Source organism: Mytilus californianus, unplaced genomic scaffold (assembly GCF_021869535.1).
Source record: "Mytilus californianus isolate M0D057914Y unplaced genomic scaffold, xbMytCali1.0.p SCAF_2, whole genome shotgun sequence".
Classification (NCBI taxonomy): Eukaryota; Metazoa; Mollusca; class Bivalvia; order Mytilida; family Mytilidae; genus Mytilus; species Mytilus californianus.
In genome coordinates, this window is record NW_026262668.1 from 84,847,743 (window position 1) to 84,863,699 (window position 15,957).

Sequence of the window (15,957 nt, forward strand, 5' to 3'; positions counted from 1 at the left end):
TGGCAGAAAATCTAAGTCCATTTAAAAGAAAAATAAGGAAAAAATGGATTTATTTTTTTACAAAATTTCCTTCTAGATACTATCTTATGATCATAAACAAGCTTCTGTCCAAGTTTGGTACAAATCCAGGATAGTTTAAGAAAGTTATTAAAATTTTAAAAACTTTAACCACAGAGTGAATGTAATATTTCCCGGCAGAAAAACTAAGTCCATTTATAAGTAAAATACGGAAAAAATAGAATTTTATTTTTACAAAATTTACTTCTGGATACTATCTTATGATCATAAACAAGCTTCTGTCCAAGTTTGGTAGAAATCCAGGATAGTTTAAGAAAGTTATTAAAATTTCAAAAACTTTAACCACAGAGTGAATATTTGTGGACGCCGCCGCCGACGACGACGACGACGACGCCGACGGAATGTAGGATCGCCATGTCTCGCTTTTTCGACTAAAGTCGAAGGCTCGACAAAAAATGTGTTTTTTGGCCCCCAATTCCTAAACGTTTCGGGCAATTACCCCCCAAACTCAATTCCAGCTTTCCCTTTGTGATATGGAACCTTGTAGTACAATTTCAGAAATATCAAAACACTTACACTCAAGTTATTGTCATGAAACTAGAAAAATGCTCATTTTTTTCCCTTTTTTGGCCCCTTATTCCTAAAATTTTGAGGCAATTACCCCCAAAATCAATTCCAGCCTTCCCTTTGTGATATGGAACCTTGTGGTACAATGTCAGAGAGATCCATACACTTACACACAAGTTATTGTCTGGAAGTTACAAAAATGCTTATTTTTGGCCCCTTTTTGGCCCTAATTCCTTAACTGTTGGTACCATAACCCCCAAAATCAATCCCAACCTTCCTTTTGAAGTATTGAACCTTATGGTAAAATTTCATAGAGATCCATTCACTTAAACTAAAGTTATAGTGCGAAAACTAATGTGTCTTAGGATGACGATGACGACGCCAACGTCATACCAATATACAACTGCAAAATTTTTGCGGTCGTATAAAAATGCTTGTTTTTTTTTCCCTTTTTGGCCCCCAATTCCTAAAATTTTGAGGCAATTACCCCCAAAATCAATCCCAGCCTTCCCTTTGTGGTATGGTACCTTGCAGTACAATTTCAGAGAGATCCATACACTTGAACACAAGTTATTGTCTGGAAACTACAAAAAATGCTTATTTTTGGCCCCTTATTCCTAAACGTTTTGGGCAATTACCCCCAAACTCAATTCCAGCTTTCCCTTTGTGATATGGAACCTTGTAGTACAATTTCAGAAAGATCCATACACTTTCACACAAGCTATTATCATGAAACTAGAAAAATGCTTGTTTTTGCCCCTTTTTTGGCCCCTAATTCCTAAAATTTTGAGGCAATTACCCCCAAAATCAATCCCAGCATTTCCTTTGTGATATGGAACCTTGTGGTACAATGTCAGAGAGATCCATACACTAACACACAAGTTATGTCTGGAAGTTACAAAAATGCTTATTTTTGGCCCCTAATTTCTTAACTGTTGGTACTATAACCCCCAAAATCAATCCCAACATTCCTTTTGTGGTATTGAACCTTATGGTAAAATTTCATAGAGATCCATTCACTTTAACTAAAGTTAGAGTGCGAAAACCAATGTGTCTTCGGACAACGATGCCAACGTCATTCCAATATACGATCGCAAATTTTTTTTGCGGTCTTATAAAAATTGCTTACTCACTACAATTCAACATTATCAATCTGCAGTCCCAATATTAAATCATTCCCTCCCATAGGTACTGATATAACTGACGAAAATTTTCCTTGTACAATTAGTTGTAAAATTTCGAACTACATGTATTGACAAAAAGGAAGTGGCAGATGTAAAAATTGCTTACTCACTTCAACTCAATGTTTTAAAGCTGCAGACCAAATATTAAATCATTCCCTAACGTAGAAGTAAAAAAAACTTTGACAAAAGTTTTCTTTTTTTCCGACAAGTCAAACAATTACTAGACCTGCTCCCACCTTCTGCGACGCAGGTTAAAATTCAGCCAACCGCACAAAAATGCCCTTTATGGCAACCCAATACTTCTAGGTCTTAAATTTTGGTTCCTTCAGTCATTAAATTATGCTGAATATAATAGATAAATAGCTCACACTTGGCCACAGACCACAATTAAATTCCTCTATTAGTTCTTTATAACGTTTTGTTTCATTAAAAAAATTGCACCATGCATTTTTGTCAAATCTTTTGTATGTGTAATGTATAGTACTAGTCCAAAAATATTTCCAAAATTCAGAAAGATTGAACCAATGACTCTTACAAATTTAGCCAATACACATCCATACCCCTATGGACAAGTCAAGAGATGTTCCGAAAAACTGTAAATATCACCTTTTTGCACCTGGCCTACTCACTCTTTCCATATCAAAATCAGTTAAAATACAACATCCAAAAGTTTATTTCACCTCTCTTCTTTCATTTCCACCCAAAAAAAACTAAGAAATGAGTGAGGAAGGGAAAGAAAAATAAAATGCTTCGCTGGGGCGCAGCTTGATACGACCGCAGAGGTCGAACCCTGAACAGTTGGGGCAAGTATGGACACAACATTCAAGCTTGATACAGCTCTGAATTTGGATTGTTATTAAATATTTGACACAGCATAGGTTTCTGACACAGAAAGAATGTGGTCTAAGAACTTGAATTTTTTTAATTTACCTATTATGGTCCAATGTCCAAAATCAAAATACATGGTTAGATTCAGCATATCAAAGAACCCCATATATTCAATTTTTGTTAAACTCAAACAAAGTTTAATTTGGGACCCCAACTTGGACAAACTTGAAAACTGGGCCCATAATCAAAAATCTAAACACATGTTTAGATTCAGCATATCAAAGAACCCCAAGAATTCAATTTTTGCTAAAATCAAACTAAGTTTAATTTTGGACCCTTTGGACCTTAATGTAGACCAATTTAAAAAACGGGACTTAAAATTAAAAATCTAAATACACAGTTAGATTTGGAATATCAAAGAACCCCAATAATTCAATTTTTGATGAAATCAAACAAAGTTTAATTTTGGACCCTTTTGACCTCAATATGAACCAATTTGATAGCGGGGCCCACAAATAAAAAATCTAAATTCATGGTTAGATTCAGCATATCAAAGAACCCCATATATTCAATTTTTGTTGAAATCAAAAAAAGTTTAATTTTGGACCCCAACTTGGACCAACTTGAAAACTGGGCCCATAATCAAAAATCTAAACACATGTTTAGATTCAGCATATCAAAGAACCCCAAGAATTCAATTTTTGTTAAAAATCAAACTAAGTTTAATTTTGGACCCTTTGGACCTCAATGAAGACCAATTTAAAAAACTGGACCCAAATTAAAAATCTAAAAACACGGTTAGATTTGGCATATCAAAGAACCCCAATAATTCAATTTTCGATGAAATCAAACTAAGTTTAATTTTGGACCCTTTTGACCTCAATATGAACCAATTTGATAGCGGGGCCTACAAATAAAAAATCTAAATACATGGTTAGATTCAGCATATCAAAGAACCTCATATATTCAATTTTTGTTGAAATCAAACAAAGTTTAATTTTGGACCCCAATTTGGACCAACTTGAAAACTGGGCCCATAATCAAAAATCTAAATACATGTTTAGATTCAGCATATCAAAGAACCCCATATATTCAATTTTTGTTGAAATCAAACAAAGTTTAAATACTGGACCCTATCTTGGACCAACTTGAAAACTGGGCCCATAATCAAAAATCTAAACACATGTTTAGATTCAGTAAATCAAAGAACCCCAAGAATTCAATTTTTGTTAAAATCAAACTAAGTTTAATTTTGGACCCTTTGGACCTCAATGTAGACCAATTTAAAAAACAGGACCCAAAATTAAAAACCTAAATACACGGTTAGATTTGGAATATCAAAGAACCCCAATAATTCAATTTTAGATGAAATCAAACAAAGTTTAATTTTGGACCCTTTTGACCTCAATATGAACCAATTAGATAACGGGGTCCACAAATAAAAAATCTAAATACATGGTTAGATTCAGCATATCAAAGAACCCCATATATTCAATTTTTGTTGAAATCAAACAAAGTTTAATTTTGGACCCCAATTTGGACCAACTTGAAAACTGGGCCAAAAATCAAAAATCTAAATACATGTTTAGATTCAGCATATCAAAGAACCTCATATATTCAATTTTTGCTAAAATCAAACAAAGTTTAATTTTGGACCCTTTGGACATTAATGTAGACCAATTTGAAAACTGGACCCAAAATTAAAAATCTAAATACACTGTTAGATTCGGCATAACAAATAAATAAATGTGATCAAAGATTTTACAAATCTAATGCGCCATACTGTGCAATTAAAGATTACTTCTTGAAATTTTTCAATATTTGAAATTTGAAAAAAAAAAAATATTTGAAGAATAATTCTTTTTAATTTCTGAAATCTGAAATGAGAAAAAATTGGCCCCCCACAATTTCTTTTTATCCCCCCCCCTTTTTCCCCCAAAAAAATTCTTTCCCTCAAGATATGGTCATAATCTCAATTCAAATTTCCAATGGAGTTGGCAACCATAATTACCCATTTAAATTTACCATAGTGCTAACTTAATCTATTTTATAATAGAATTAATAAAAATATAGTGTCAAATCTTTCATATGGATTTTTTTGTAAAAAAAAAAGATGAAAACATTTGCAGATATTTTTACTGGTCTTCCTTTATAAATATGCATTTCTTTAAACATAATTTAAAAGCAGTGTAAGGGAAGTAACCAAAACGTTGTATTTGGATTACCTTCCTTACACTGTTTTAGATTATCTTTATTGTTCATTAACCATTACTTTATACATAATTTAAAAGCAGTGTAAGGGAGATAATTTCAATGATGTATTTGATTTATCTCCCTTACACTGCTTTAAATTATGTTTTGTACTAAAGTATTTGTCCATTAACCAGGACAACCTTGTTTTTCCCCCTTTTTTGCCCCTAATTCCTAAACGGTTTGAGCCATAACCCCCCAAAGCAAATCCTAACCATCCCTTTGTGGTATGGAAACTTGTAGTATAATTTCAGAGAGATCCATACACCGTTCCACAGTTATTGTCTGGAAACTAGAAAATGCTCATTTTTGGCCCCTTTTTGGCCCCTAATTCCTTAACTGTTGGTACCATAACCCCCAAAATCAATCCCAACCTTCCTTTTGTGGTATTTAACCTTATGGTCAAATTTCAAAAAGATCCATTCACTTAAACTAAAGTTAGAGTGCGAAAACCAATATGTATTCGGACGACGACGCCAACGTCATACCAATATACGACCACAAAATTTTTTTGCGGTCGTATAAAAATTAAGAAAAAATACACTCAAATTAAAAGGAACTATATTCGTGGACAACAAAAAGCGGGGTCATTAATTGTGGTCTTGGGCCACTTGTTGCAGAAGTACATTCTCTGAAATAAATACAGATTTACCTCCCTATAAAACAGGTGAGACCAAAACTGAAAATGTCACCAACTCCTAAATTTATGGGACCTGCATGATAAGGTTTAAATAGTCTTTTGACTTTGGAACTTTTTGTCTTAGTGGAAAAGAGGTTTACATCAAAAGTTTAAGGCCAGCTTCAATAGAATTGATGGTTCAAAATTTTCCATCTATGGATGACTACAGATCAAAGATCCACATATTCTAGTATATGACTAAAGTATTTAGTCATGCCTTAGAGTGCCTAAACAAATGTAGTCCAACATATTTATAATATAATATAGAAGAAATTGATACAATGAAGAACAGTCCACAGTATTTTATTATGATATTGAACTGGCATTTGATGCTATACGGGGCCATAAATCTGCACATTCTTTTGCAACAGGTCCTGTGATAGCTGAACCTAAAATAAAAAACAAAAGAAGCTTAAAAACTGAAATGCATAGGACTTGATCTAGAAGAAATAAATAAAATCTTTCTTTTTTAGCTAAAGTGAATAAAGGTACATAATTGTTGTAAAGAAAAATGAATAAGAAATCAAACGATATATGATTTATTTACTTGAAAAAAGGTCTATTACTAATTTGGAGACAGAAACTTGACATCCCAACTCTACATCCACAATTTCAATGTTTTCAATATGTGCTGGGCTCAAACTTCCAACACCCCAAGCAATCCTAAAAAAGCGATGTCAGACATATTTTTTTAATTCTATTGTTTTAAATATACATGTCAATCATGCCACTGATTTTTTCTTTTGAACTGAATCATTTTTAGTCATGTTTGGGTATTTTATAGCCGACTATGTGGTAATGGTTTTGCTCATGATTGAAGGTAGTACTGAAGCCTCATTCTTGTTCTTTTTTATTTGGTGGATACCTGTCATTGACAATGGTACCACACCTCCTTTTTATTACCCTTAAAGGTTTCAACTTCTGTAATATTGGAATTTGAACATGTATTTTTGTTTGCTATTACTTCACTTGTACAAGTATGGGTTTGAATATCAATTATACAGTATAGAAACAGATATTTGTTCTGTCTTAAACAAGACCTGCAAGGAAGAACTTTTGCCAGAGGTACATATTTTACCATATAAGAGTACATAAGATAAGGACCCAATGATGTCCCCAATTTCTAGCTAAAATTTCAAATCAGAATTTAATGGTAATGACTACAATGTATCATAATTAAAACAATGACTAGATATTAATGTACCTGCTTCCTATTTTTGATGAAAATCATACTACATCTTCTTATTAATATGAATAGATGATTAAAAATTGTGTATAAACTTTCTGCAAGTCTTAAAACACATCATAAGATTTATGATGTATAATATATCATGAATCTAATGATGTGTTTTAAGACTTGCAGAAAGTTTATACACAATTTTTTAATCACCTATCACCAACTGTTGACATTTCATTTGTTCATAAATTAAGAAAAGAGTGGTAGAACAGAAATTTTAGATATACACATGAGATATACACATGCATATAGTTCCTTTGTTAATCAAAATTTATAATATATTACTTTTTATGAATTCAATTTAAAATGCAATATATCAAATTTAAGCAGTTGATGAGTTCTGAAAGTTTTTTATTAGTACTTTATCCTTGCTTCTTCCAGTTTGGCAGTCATTCTAAAGAGTTTGATACATTATATAATAAGCCACAATTAAATTAGAACCTTAAAGAGGTTCTGTTGAGTCACAGCCTGGGTATCAAACAATAATGCTGTTGAATATGTTCTGTCATCTCACCAAAAGATATGTGTGTTTTAAACAGCAAAAATATTTTTCATTATAACTTCATGAAGAGCCACTCGCTTTATTTTTGCCTATTTCAAATTCTAGTCATAAAAGTTTGTATATTTATTCATAAAAAATAATTTTATTAGTACATAAAATGCTCTGCTGGGGCGCAGCTTGATACGACCGCAGAGGTCGAAACCCTAAACAGTTGGGGCAAGTATGGACACAACATTCAAGCTTGATACATCACTGAATTTGGATTGTAATTAAATATTTGACACAGCATAGGTTTCTGACACAGAATGAATGTGGTCGAAGAACTTAATTTTTTTTAATTTACCTATTCAAACCATATCATTATTATTTGCTTTTATATATAAATCAGAAATAACCAATTTAAAATGGAAAATTTTAAAGAAAAAAAAAGGAAAAAAAAATCCCCCCCAAAAAAAATTTTTTGAACCCCCTTATGATTCATCACCCCCAAACTCAATCCCAGCCTTCCCTTTGTGGTATGGTACCTTGCAGTACAATTTCAGAGAGATCCATACACTTGAACACAAGTTATTGTCTGGAAACTAGAAAAATGCTTGTTTTTTGGCCCCAAATTCATAAATGTTTAGGGCAATTACCCCTAAACTCAAACCTAGCTTTCCCTTTGTGATATGGAACCTTGTAGTACAATTTCATAAAGATCAATACACTTACACACAAGATATTGTCCTGAAACTAGAAAAATGCATGTTTTTTTGCCCCTTTATGCAGGGACTAAACTTAACTCTTTTTCTCCAGGGGCCAGCTGGGCCCCCAAAATATTTTTTTCAGGGGCCCAGTGGAAATTTTAGGGGCCCAATCAATTTTTATACTAATAAAATAAAACTTAAATGTACATTTCATATACTATAAATAAAGCCTTTTTATGTAATCCTATATGTAATGTTTGAGTCTGGTAAACGTTATGTGTGGTAACTTTATAATATTTGAATAATTGCCATCATAAATATATCACAAGATTTGACAGTACTTAATTTAGAACATTTCCTGCCAAAATTGTCTCCCTTCAATTTGAACTTCCTGTTGACAATATAGCTGTTTCCATAAAACATTAAATGTTATTTCAAATCCAAGCCATCTTCTTATAAGTGTTGATCAAAAATATTATATAATTACATTTCATCGAAGATTGGTTAGCATACTAGATATTAGTATATTTATTCATGAGATTTTGCGTTTCTTTTTTCATTGAAGAACAAGTTGTGTTTACAAGTTTTTGTCAAAAACGGACTTGTAATGACTCCCTGAACAATACAACTGGGATGTATCTTTAAAGTAATTCAGATTCAACAGCGTAACAAAAACACTTAAAAATAATGAATTAATCGTAGAAGCTTTAAAAAAAGAAATTAGAAAACTTGTTAAGAGAAGGGGTATACATGTGTCAAATTGTGACTTCGCATTGAAAACTAAGTTGTCCGACTAGGTTTTGGTTATTAAAATGACCTTACTGGTTTCCGGAAATCCTCCGTTCCATTTTCCCGCTTTAATTAGACAATCTGGTCTCTATTTGGGAACAGTTTTTGTTTATATCGTGGGGGAAAGGATAGAGATGGGATTCAATGCAAAATATTGTTGGTCGCCACCTGGGCGTTCAGGATGATAAATATATTCGCCCATCCAAAAATCTGGTCGCATTGGGCGACCGCTAAGTTTAATCCCTGTTATGGCCCCTAATTCCTAAAATTTTGAGGCAATTACCCCCAAAATCAATCCCAGCCTTCCCTTTGTGGTATGGTACCTTGCAGAACAATTTCAGAGAGATCCATACACTTGAACACAAGTTATTGTCTGGAAACTAGAAAAATGCTTATTTTTGGCCCCTTTTTCCTTAACGTTTTGGGCAATTACCCCCATACTCAATTCCAGCTTTCCCTTTGTGATATGGAACCTTGTAGTACAATTTCAGAAAGATCCATAGACTTACACACAAGTTATTGTCATGAAACTAGAAAAATGCTTGTTTTTTGCCCTTAGTTCCTAAAATTTTGAGGCAATTACCCCAAAAATCAATCCTAGCATTCCCTTTGTGATATTGAACCTTGTGGTACAATGTCAGAGAGATCCATACACTACCACACAAGTTATGTCTGGAAGTTACAAAAATGCTTATTTTTGGCCCCTAATTCCTTAACCGTTTATACCATAACCCCCAAAATCAATCCCAACCTTCCTTTTGTGGTATTAAACCTTATGGTAAAATTTCATAGAGATCCATTCACTTAAACTAAAGTTAGTGTGTGAAAACCAATGCGTCTTCGGACGACGACGACGACACCGTCGTCATACCAATATCGTATAAAAATTAGTAAAGGAATGCTTCATAAGAAATAAATTTGTTATCTTGTTGTAATCATGGGCGTATGGAATTTTACACTGGTGTTGAAGAATCTGTACACCCCTGATAACACCAAAATAACTAATACTGTAGAAAGGCTTGTATAGTTCGCACTGGTACATAGTCCGCACCCCCTTCTCCCCACGAAATTTTAGGTAAAAAAACTTTTTGTAACTGTTAGAAAAGTTCTAATGAAACTCCGGTAATTTCAAATCCTGTGCGGTCGTTTGCGGTATTTTCTTGGAAAAACCTGTTTTCCATCATCGAACAGAAGCTGAAACTGCTTGTAAATGATTCTAGAACGCTTCATGATTGTTAAAATAAGTTTTATTCACTTAAAAAACAATTTAGAAACTTGTGTATGTTTAAACAGGAAGTTTAAAAAGCAAGTGTAAAAGAAGAAATTAACCGGTGAGAGTCGAAATCCGTACATAACAGATATCACTATAATACGACTTTGAAAGCAAAACAGTTCCATCCTTTTGTAAAACAGTCTTTAATATATCTATCACATTAATGTTTGAAGGGTCTTAAGCTAATACAAACCATATTAGTCAGTATGAAACACCAAAACGGAACGAACAATAACCGATTACGTTTTGTAGTTTACAAATTCTAAGCTGGTTTACGGTTGTCTTTTTCACTATGTTTGTATCGTTTCAATCAAGCAGATACCAGTTTATTTCAACCAATGCATTGAAAAGAAACGAGAAATTTGTAATGAAAGGTTTAGTTTTTATATTTATCAGTATTAATTTGATATTGAATAGAAATAACTTATTAATATGGATGAGTTAAAATTATTAGTTTGAAAAATGATAAGAGCGCCCTCTACAATATAATTAACAAAGATGGCGGAACGTAAACAAACCACCTCGCCCGCGAAATTGAAATTTTTCTCTTATTTCTTGCTTATTGTACTCTATAGTCCGCACCCCGTCTGGAAGGTCCAATTTTGGAGAATAAACCGCGGACTATACAAGCCTTTCTACGGTAGTATGTATTGTATTACAATAAAACATACAATTATTTCAAAATCTAATAGAAGCCCTGTCTATCTCAGGAGACAGCTTATCAAAATTACTATCATGTTGACTTCAATATATTTTCCATAACAGAAATCTAACCTTTCATTTCTCCTTTAACATTTACAATGACCCCAGCATTGTCTTCAAAATAAATGAAAACCCCATCCTTCCTCCGCACTGGTTTCCTTTGTCTAACCACTACTGCTGGCATAACTAAATTATAAAAAGTGGATTAGTTAAAACAAATTCAGTGTTTTTATATTATTAAAGATAAATGAAGAATGTGTCCAGGGGACACAGATTAAATATGAGTCAAATTCTGCAATTTTTCAATTTTCAAAGGGACATAAATCAAGAAAGGCAAAAGTGACACCACCCAAATTGGTAATAGGCGTTGTGTTTAAGTTTCATAACATATGGTTGAGACAAATTAAAGTTAGAGTGCAGAAATGGCAAAGGAGAAGGACCGGTAAGGGCTAATTTTGGCCTACAATTTGGAGTACATCTGATGAAAGATTTTTGACATTTTTTAAATGCTTAAGTGTCTACTTCAGTCGATTCAATTAGGTTTTTAGTAAAAGATTTGAACTGATTTGGTCATTAAAGACGCTCAAATTCAAGCAAAAATTTATCAAATATGCCATAAAACGTCACTTTTCAGATGGTTTTAGTCTAAAATGAAAGTGGCCGCATTCATGTTCAGTCTCAACCTTTATCTATGTTATGTAATATCAAATACAACATATATTTAAATATTAAGACTGAACACAAGTGCAACCACTTCCATTTTAGACAAAAAAACTTCTAAAAATAGCACAAATGTTAAAATTGTGAAGACTCATTTATTTAAGTTGCACAACTTAAGAATAATTGACAGTTATATGCATTTTACCCCACTGTTCAATCTATTTATAGTAACAGCAGTCATGTTAGCATGTCAGCAATTTTGATCTCATTCAACATAATTATAAAACTAGACACACCTAAAAGTTCATTGTGAACAAGTTTAATTTAACATGGTCTGTTTCAATCAAAAACATTTTCCAAAAAATTAACAACTTCACATCAGTTTTTCTGAATTTTTTTTCACACTTTTACTTGCAAGTTGATGCATAAATTGTGAGTCCATTTCATGTCACATTTAAAGAATATTAAGCTGACCTTTTTTACGGAGTTCTGGTTTTCCTTTTTTCACTGTGGCTACAAACATATCACCAGCCCCAGCAGCTGGCATTCTATTCAAACGTCCTTTAATACCGTGGACAGCAATCACATACAGGTTCTTTGCCCCTGAAAAGTTTCCATGGGTATTATGTAGGGGTATTTTTTATTGTACTCAAAGATACCAAGAAAGCATTAATAAATCTGAAGTAAAAGGAGGAGAGAAAACCATGGATTTAATATTCTTAAACATGTTTACCACTTTTTCAAAGTGCAAAATTCTACTGCTTGCCTTTTTCGTCTTATTCAAAACAAGTAAGTTTTAAAAAAGACCTTTGGGTCTATACAATTTAAAGCAACAATTTACTATTACATGCCAAACTGTGTTTATTTTCAATTTATAGAACAAATATTAAAGATAATTAATATTTCAATGTTTTGACACTTCTTTCAATTTTTTATGTTATTCTTCTCCCAGAAAACATAAAATGAACCTAAACAAAATCAATTAACTTCATTTTTTTTAACTTTTTTTGACAGAATACTGTAGACCTTTACACAAATGATGTAAACATCAACAAAATATTTTCTGTACTGCAATATGTTTTGAATCTTTGAAGTTTCCTGACTAATTGCTTTATGAATTGAAAAGATTTCTAGCATTTCATTACATCTCTTTTGCTAGTTTTTGTGGATTACCTATACTAGGCCTTACATGTACTCATACCTGTATTATCAGCGCAATTTATTACTGCTCCAACTGGCAAAGCCAAGGAGATCCTGAATTTTCCTCCTGCGGAACCTCCTCTTCCTGAAATTAGAATAAATAAATTGTTTATATACTGCCGCCTAACAACATATTTAATCAATAAAATGTATAAGGACCAAAAAAAATATATGTATGTTAACGGTTTCTTTCTGAAAAAAAAAACGAATCCGTAAAATATTTTTCTCATCAAACCAGGAAATCGCTTTATCAAGTTCTGGTATTGCATTTACCTATATTTCGGGGAATGCAGCCGTTTTTAATGTTGTTTTTTGTCAGTTGGATATGTTTTTTCTCTTCTGTACACAATACTTGCTGATGATTTTCAGCATTAAGTGTTTGAATTAAAAGAACATAAGGGATATAAGAGATTAGTGAAAATTTTAAGGATTCAGAAAGGAAATATCTTCTCTGTTATTGTTTACCTTCTTCAGGTGTAATGGATGGTGGTGTAAGTGAAAGGTGAGCTAGTTGTAATGGCGTAGATGTAGTTCGTTAAAATTTTAATTAATAGTTTAACAGGGTTACGTACGGTGACCTGTATTTGTTAACTTCTATGTAATTTGGTCTCTGGTGGAGAGTTGTTTCATTGGCAATCATACAATATCTTTGAGTTCTATATTGATGGATTTGACATGCAGAAATATTGCTTAGTAAAACGTAATCAAACCAAAATGTGTTTTCCTATTCTGTATGTGTTCTTCACTTCAAATATAGGAGATCTAGGATTGAAATAGGCGGAGACATATACAAAAGGAAATAAATAGATAAAACGTGTCAAGGATATGAATATTCAAAGCTAAATAGGTACGTCATATCATAGAAAAAGATCTAATGAAACAAACATTATACATTCACAAACTATGCATGGGCGACAAACAATAAAATTTTTGAAATAAGTGCGACCTCAACTTTGGTCACAATTCCGAATGTTTTAAAATAGGTTAAATCCTTAGCTCTATGATCTGTAAATTGTAAAAAAATAATATCAAAAGGACCTAAAGAGCTACAGTTCTGCAGCTAGTTGAACACCAAATCGGGGCCTTCAGGTTACATCCCACAAAGTAAGCTTAACAGTGCAAAGTACATGTACACCTCTCTGGTGAAGGCCTAAACGTAGTTGAGAACAGTTCAATCGTCATGTTCTTTTTGAATTATGTTTAAATGTTTCGGACACTGCAATTGTAGACATAAATTAAGAATTATATTCATATTCAACATACAAATGTATACAAAGTAATGGAACTGTACTCGAATAACATTATGAAGAATTAATTGTTATAACATGAGAAATCAAATTGAATGAGCTTGTAGGGTTAAATCTATCACTTTTCAAAGTTTATGATTCAAATGACAAATTTGTGGTATGTTTTACATGCATTTGTTTTTCTAAAATTCTACCACTACGTTACAAATAATACGGAATCTCCTTCACTATTGGTCAGATTTTCGAAATTTCAACATAAAGACCAAGTTGAATCACTAATCTTCTTGAATAATAGATACATTTAACTACTTGTGTTACGGATTGACAGATGATTAGGGATTTATTTCAGGAATATAGCAAATGTTAACCTCTTTTCGACATGTTGGATTAAAAAGGAAGTGGAATTAAAAGGATAATAAGTGGTTCGGGAACGGGTCCGGTTAAGAATGTTTCCGGCAAAAGACGGGGACCACCTTTATTTTTAAGGTGTACACTGGGACTTGCGATAAGTAAAAAGAAATATTACTTACACCGACTTATGATTAAGATTATGAATCAATGCATAATGTATGGTAACAATGTTAGAAGTAAGAAGAAGGTGGAAGAAACGGAAAAATAACCTGGAAAGTTGGGGACTGAGAAAAAATGATACTAACAAGGGGGTTTGAAAATAAAATTATGAACAATTAGGAATGCATGTTTATCATAACGATTGTTTAATTTTTTAGTGCTTCCCAATGTGGCGGGCACCCTGCCCCCCTAAATCCGCCTCTGATCCAATTATGCATTACACTCATGACACGTTAGACTGAGTAAAAACGTGCTGTTACTTGCGCCAATCGGCGACCATTCAACTGGAAATGTCTAGATTTTGCATTTCTTTTCAAGTTAACTTTTCTTGCAAGAATCCAATATATCAAATACAATCATCATGTTACTCATGATTAGTGAGAAATTCACATCACCAAAAACAAATATCTTTTTTTTTCGGCCGTCGCTGAACCATGAAAATGAGTTTAAGGACATTTAGACAGATGACAGCGACATAAACTTGGTAACAAAGGCATATGTATACAAGGTATAATGCATCCAGGTCTACCCCTTCTGGAACATAAAGCTTTATACAAATAGCTAACACCACAGTCGCATGATTAGCAATGATCCTCAAGTTATATGTCTCGTATTGTGCGACGTACGTATTTTTTTCAAATCTTGAAAACGGGGTCGAAATATGTCCCTCCAAGGATTTGTATACTATACAAATCCTTGGTCCCTCATCCAAATACTGAAATGAAAATATTCAAGTAGATGATATAACATTGAAAGAAGAACATGGAACACAGATGCCCCCGCTCTTAAATATGCAAGAGTTTATAAAATTGAGAGTGGAAATGGGGAATATGTCAAAGAGACAACAACCCGACCAAAGAGCAGACAACAGCCGAAGGCCACCCAGGGCCGTAACTAGCCTCTTTTTAAAGTGAGGCAAAATATATTCGCCGAGCGAAAAAAATTTCGGCGAGGGGCCTGGGGGGCCGCTCAAGGCCCCGAGAAGCTCTGGAAAAAATGACGCAAAATTGTGCATTCTGAGAGTTTCTCGGACCCGTTCTTAATCTGAAACGCAAATTTTGTTTTAATTATGTTTTCGACAATATTCTGGTCTCAAAGCAAAATATATAGATTCATTGTAAGACTCTTAGTTTTTAGGGACAACATCAAAAGACCGATAAGTAGGATAAAGCAAAAATCGTATTTCACATGATTAAGTGTGTGGCTGCTGTTTTTTTTTTGTTTTTGTTTTTTGAATTGAGTTTCGGCTTGCAGAAAACGTATTATATCTGTCAATTATTTTTTTTTCAAATCAAGTTAAGAGGGGACTGCTTATCATTTATCTAACTATGTGAATTCAGATTTTATAACGCATTTCAATTACAACTTGATGTAGTTCCTAACTGGGATAAAAGGGTACACTCAGGGTAGACTCAGGAAAACTGTTCTTAAACCTCATTGCTACATTTTATACCGGCTGATTAATGTCGGATCTGTCTGTTCTGGTCTTGTATTGTGTTTAGACTTTGGTGTATTTTTTTGTGACTTTGAAATTTATTCATAGTACTATACTTTAAGTACCGCTT

The 15,957-nt window shown here is 33.0% G+C and overlaps 1 protein-coding gene across 1 annotated transcript; it reads right to left on the reverse strand.

Annotated features, from left to right (window-relative positions):
• Window positions 1-5,813: 5,813 nt before the first annotated feature.
• On the reverse strand, window positions 5,814-14,267 carry LOC127730328 (60S ribosomal protein L23). The gene is made up of 5 exons (XM_052238702.1): window positions 14,191-14,267; window positions 12,577-12,660; window positions 11,850-11,978; window positions 10,788-10,901; window positions 5,814-5,915 (listed from the first exon to the last, which is right to left on the reverse strand). The coding sequence occupies exons 1-5, from the start codon at window positions 14,201-14,203 to the stop codon at window positions 5,833-5,835; spliced, it is 423 nt and encodes a 140-aa protein (XP_052094662.1). The 5' UTR covers window positions 14,204-14,267; the 3' UTR covers window positions 5,814-5,832.
• Between the last annotated feature and the right edge of the window lie 1,690 nt (window positions 14,268-15,957).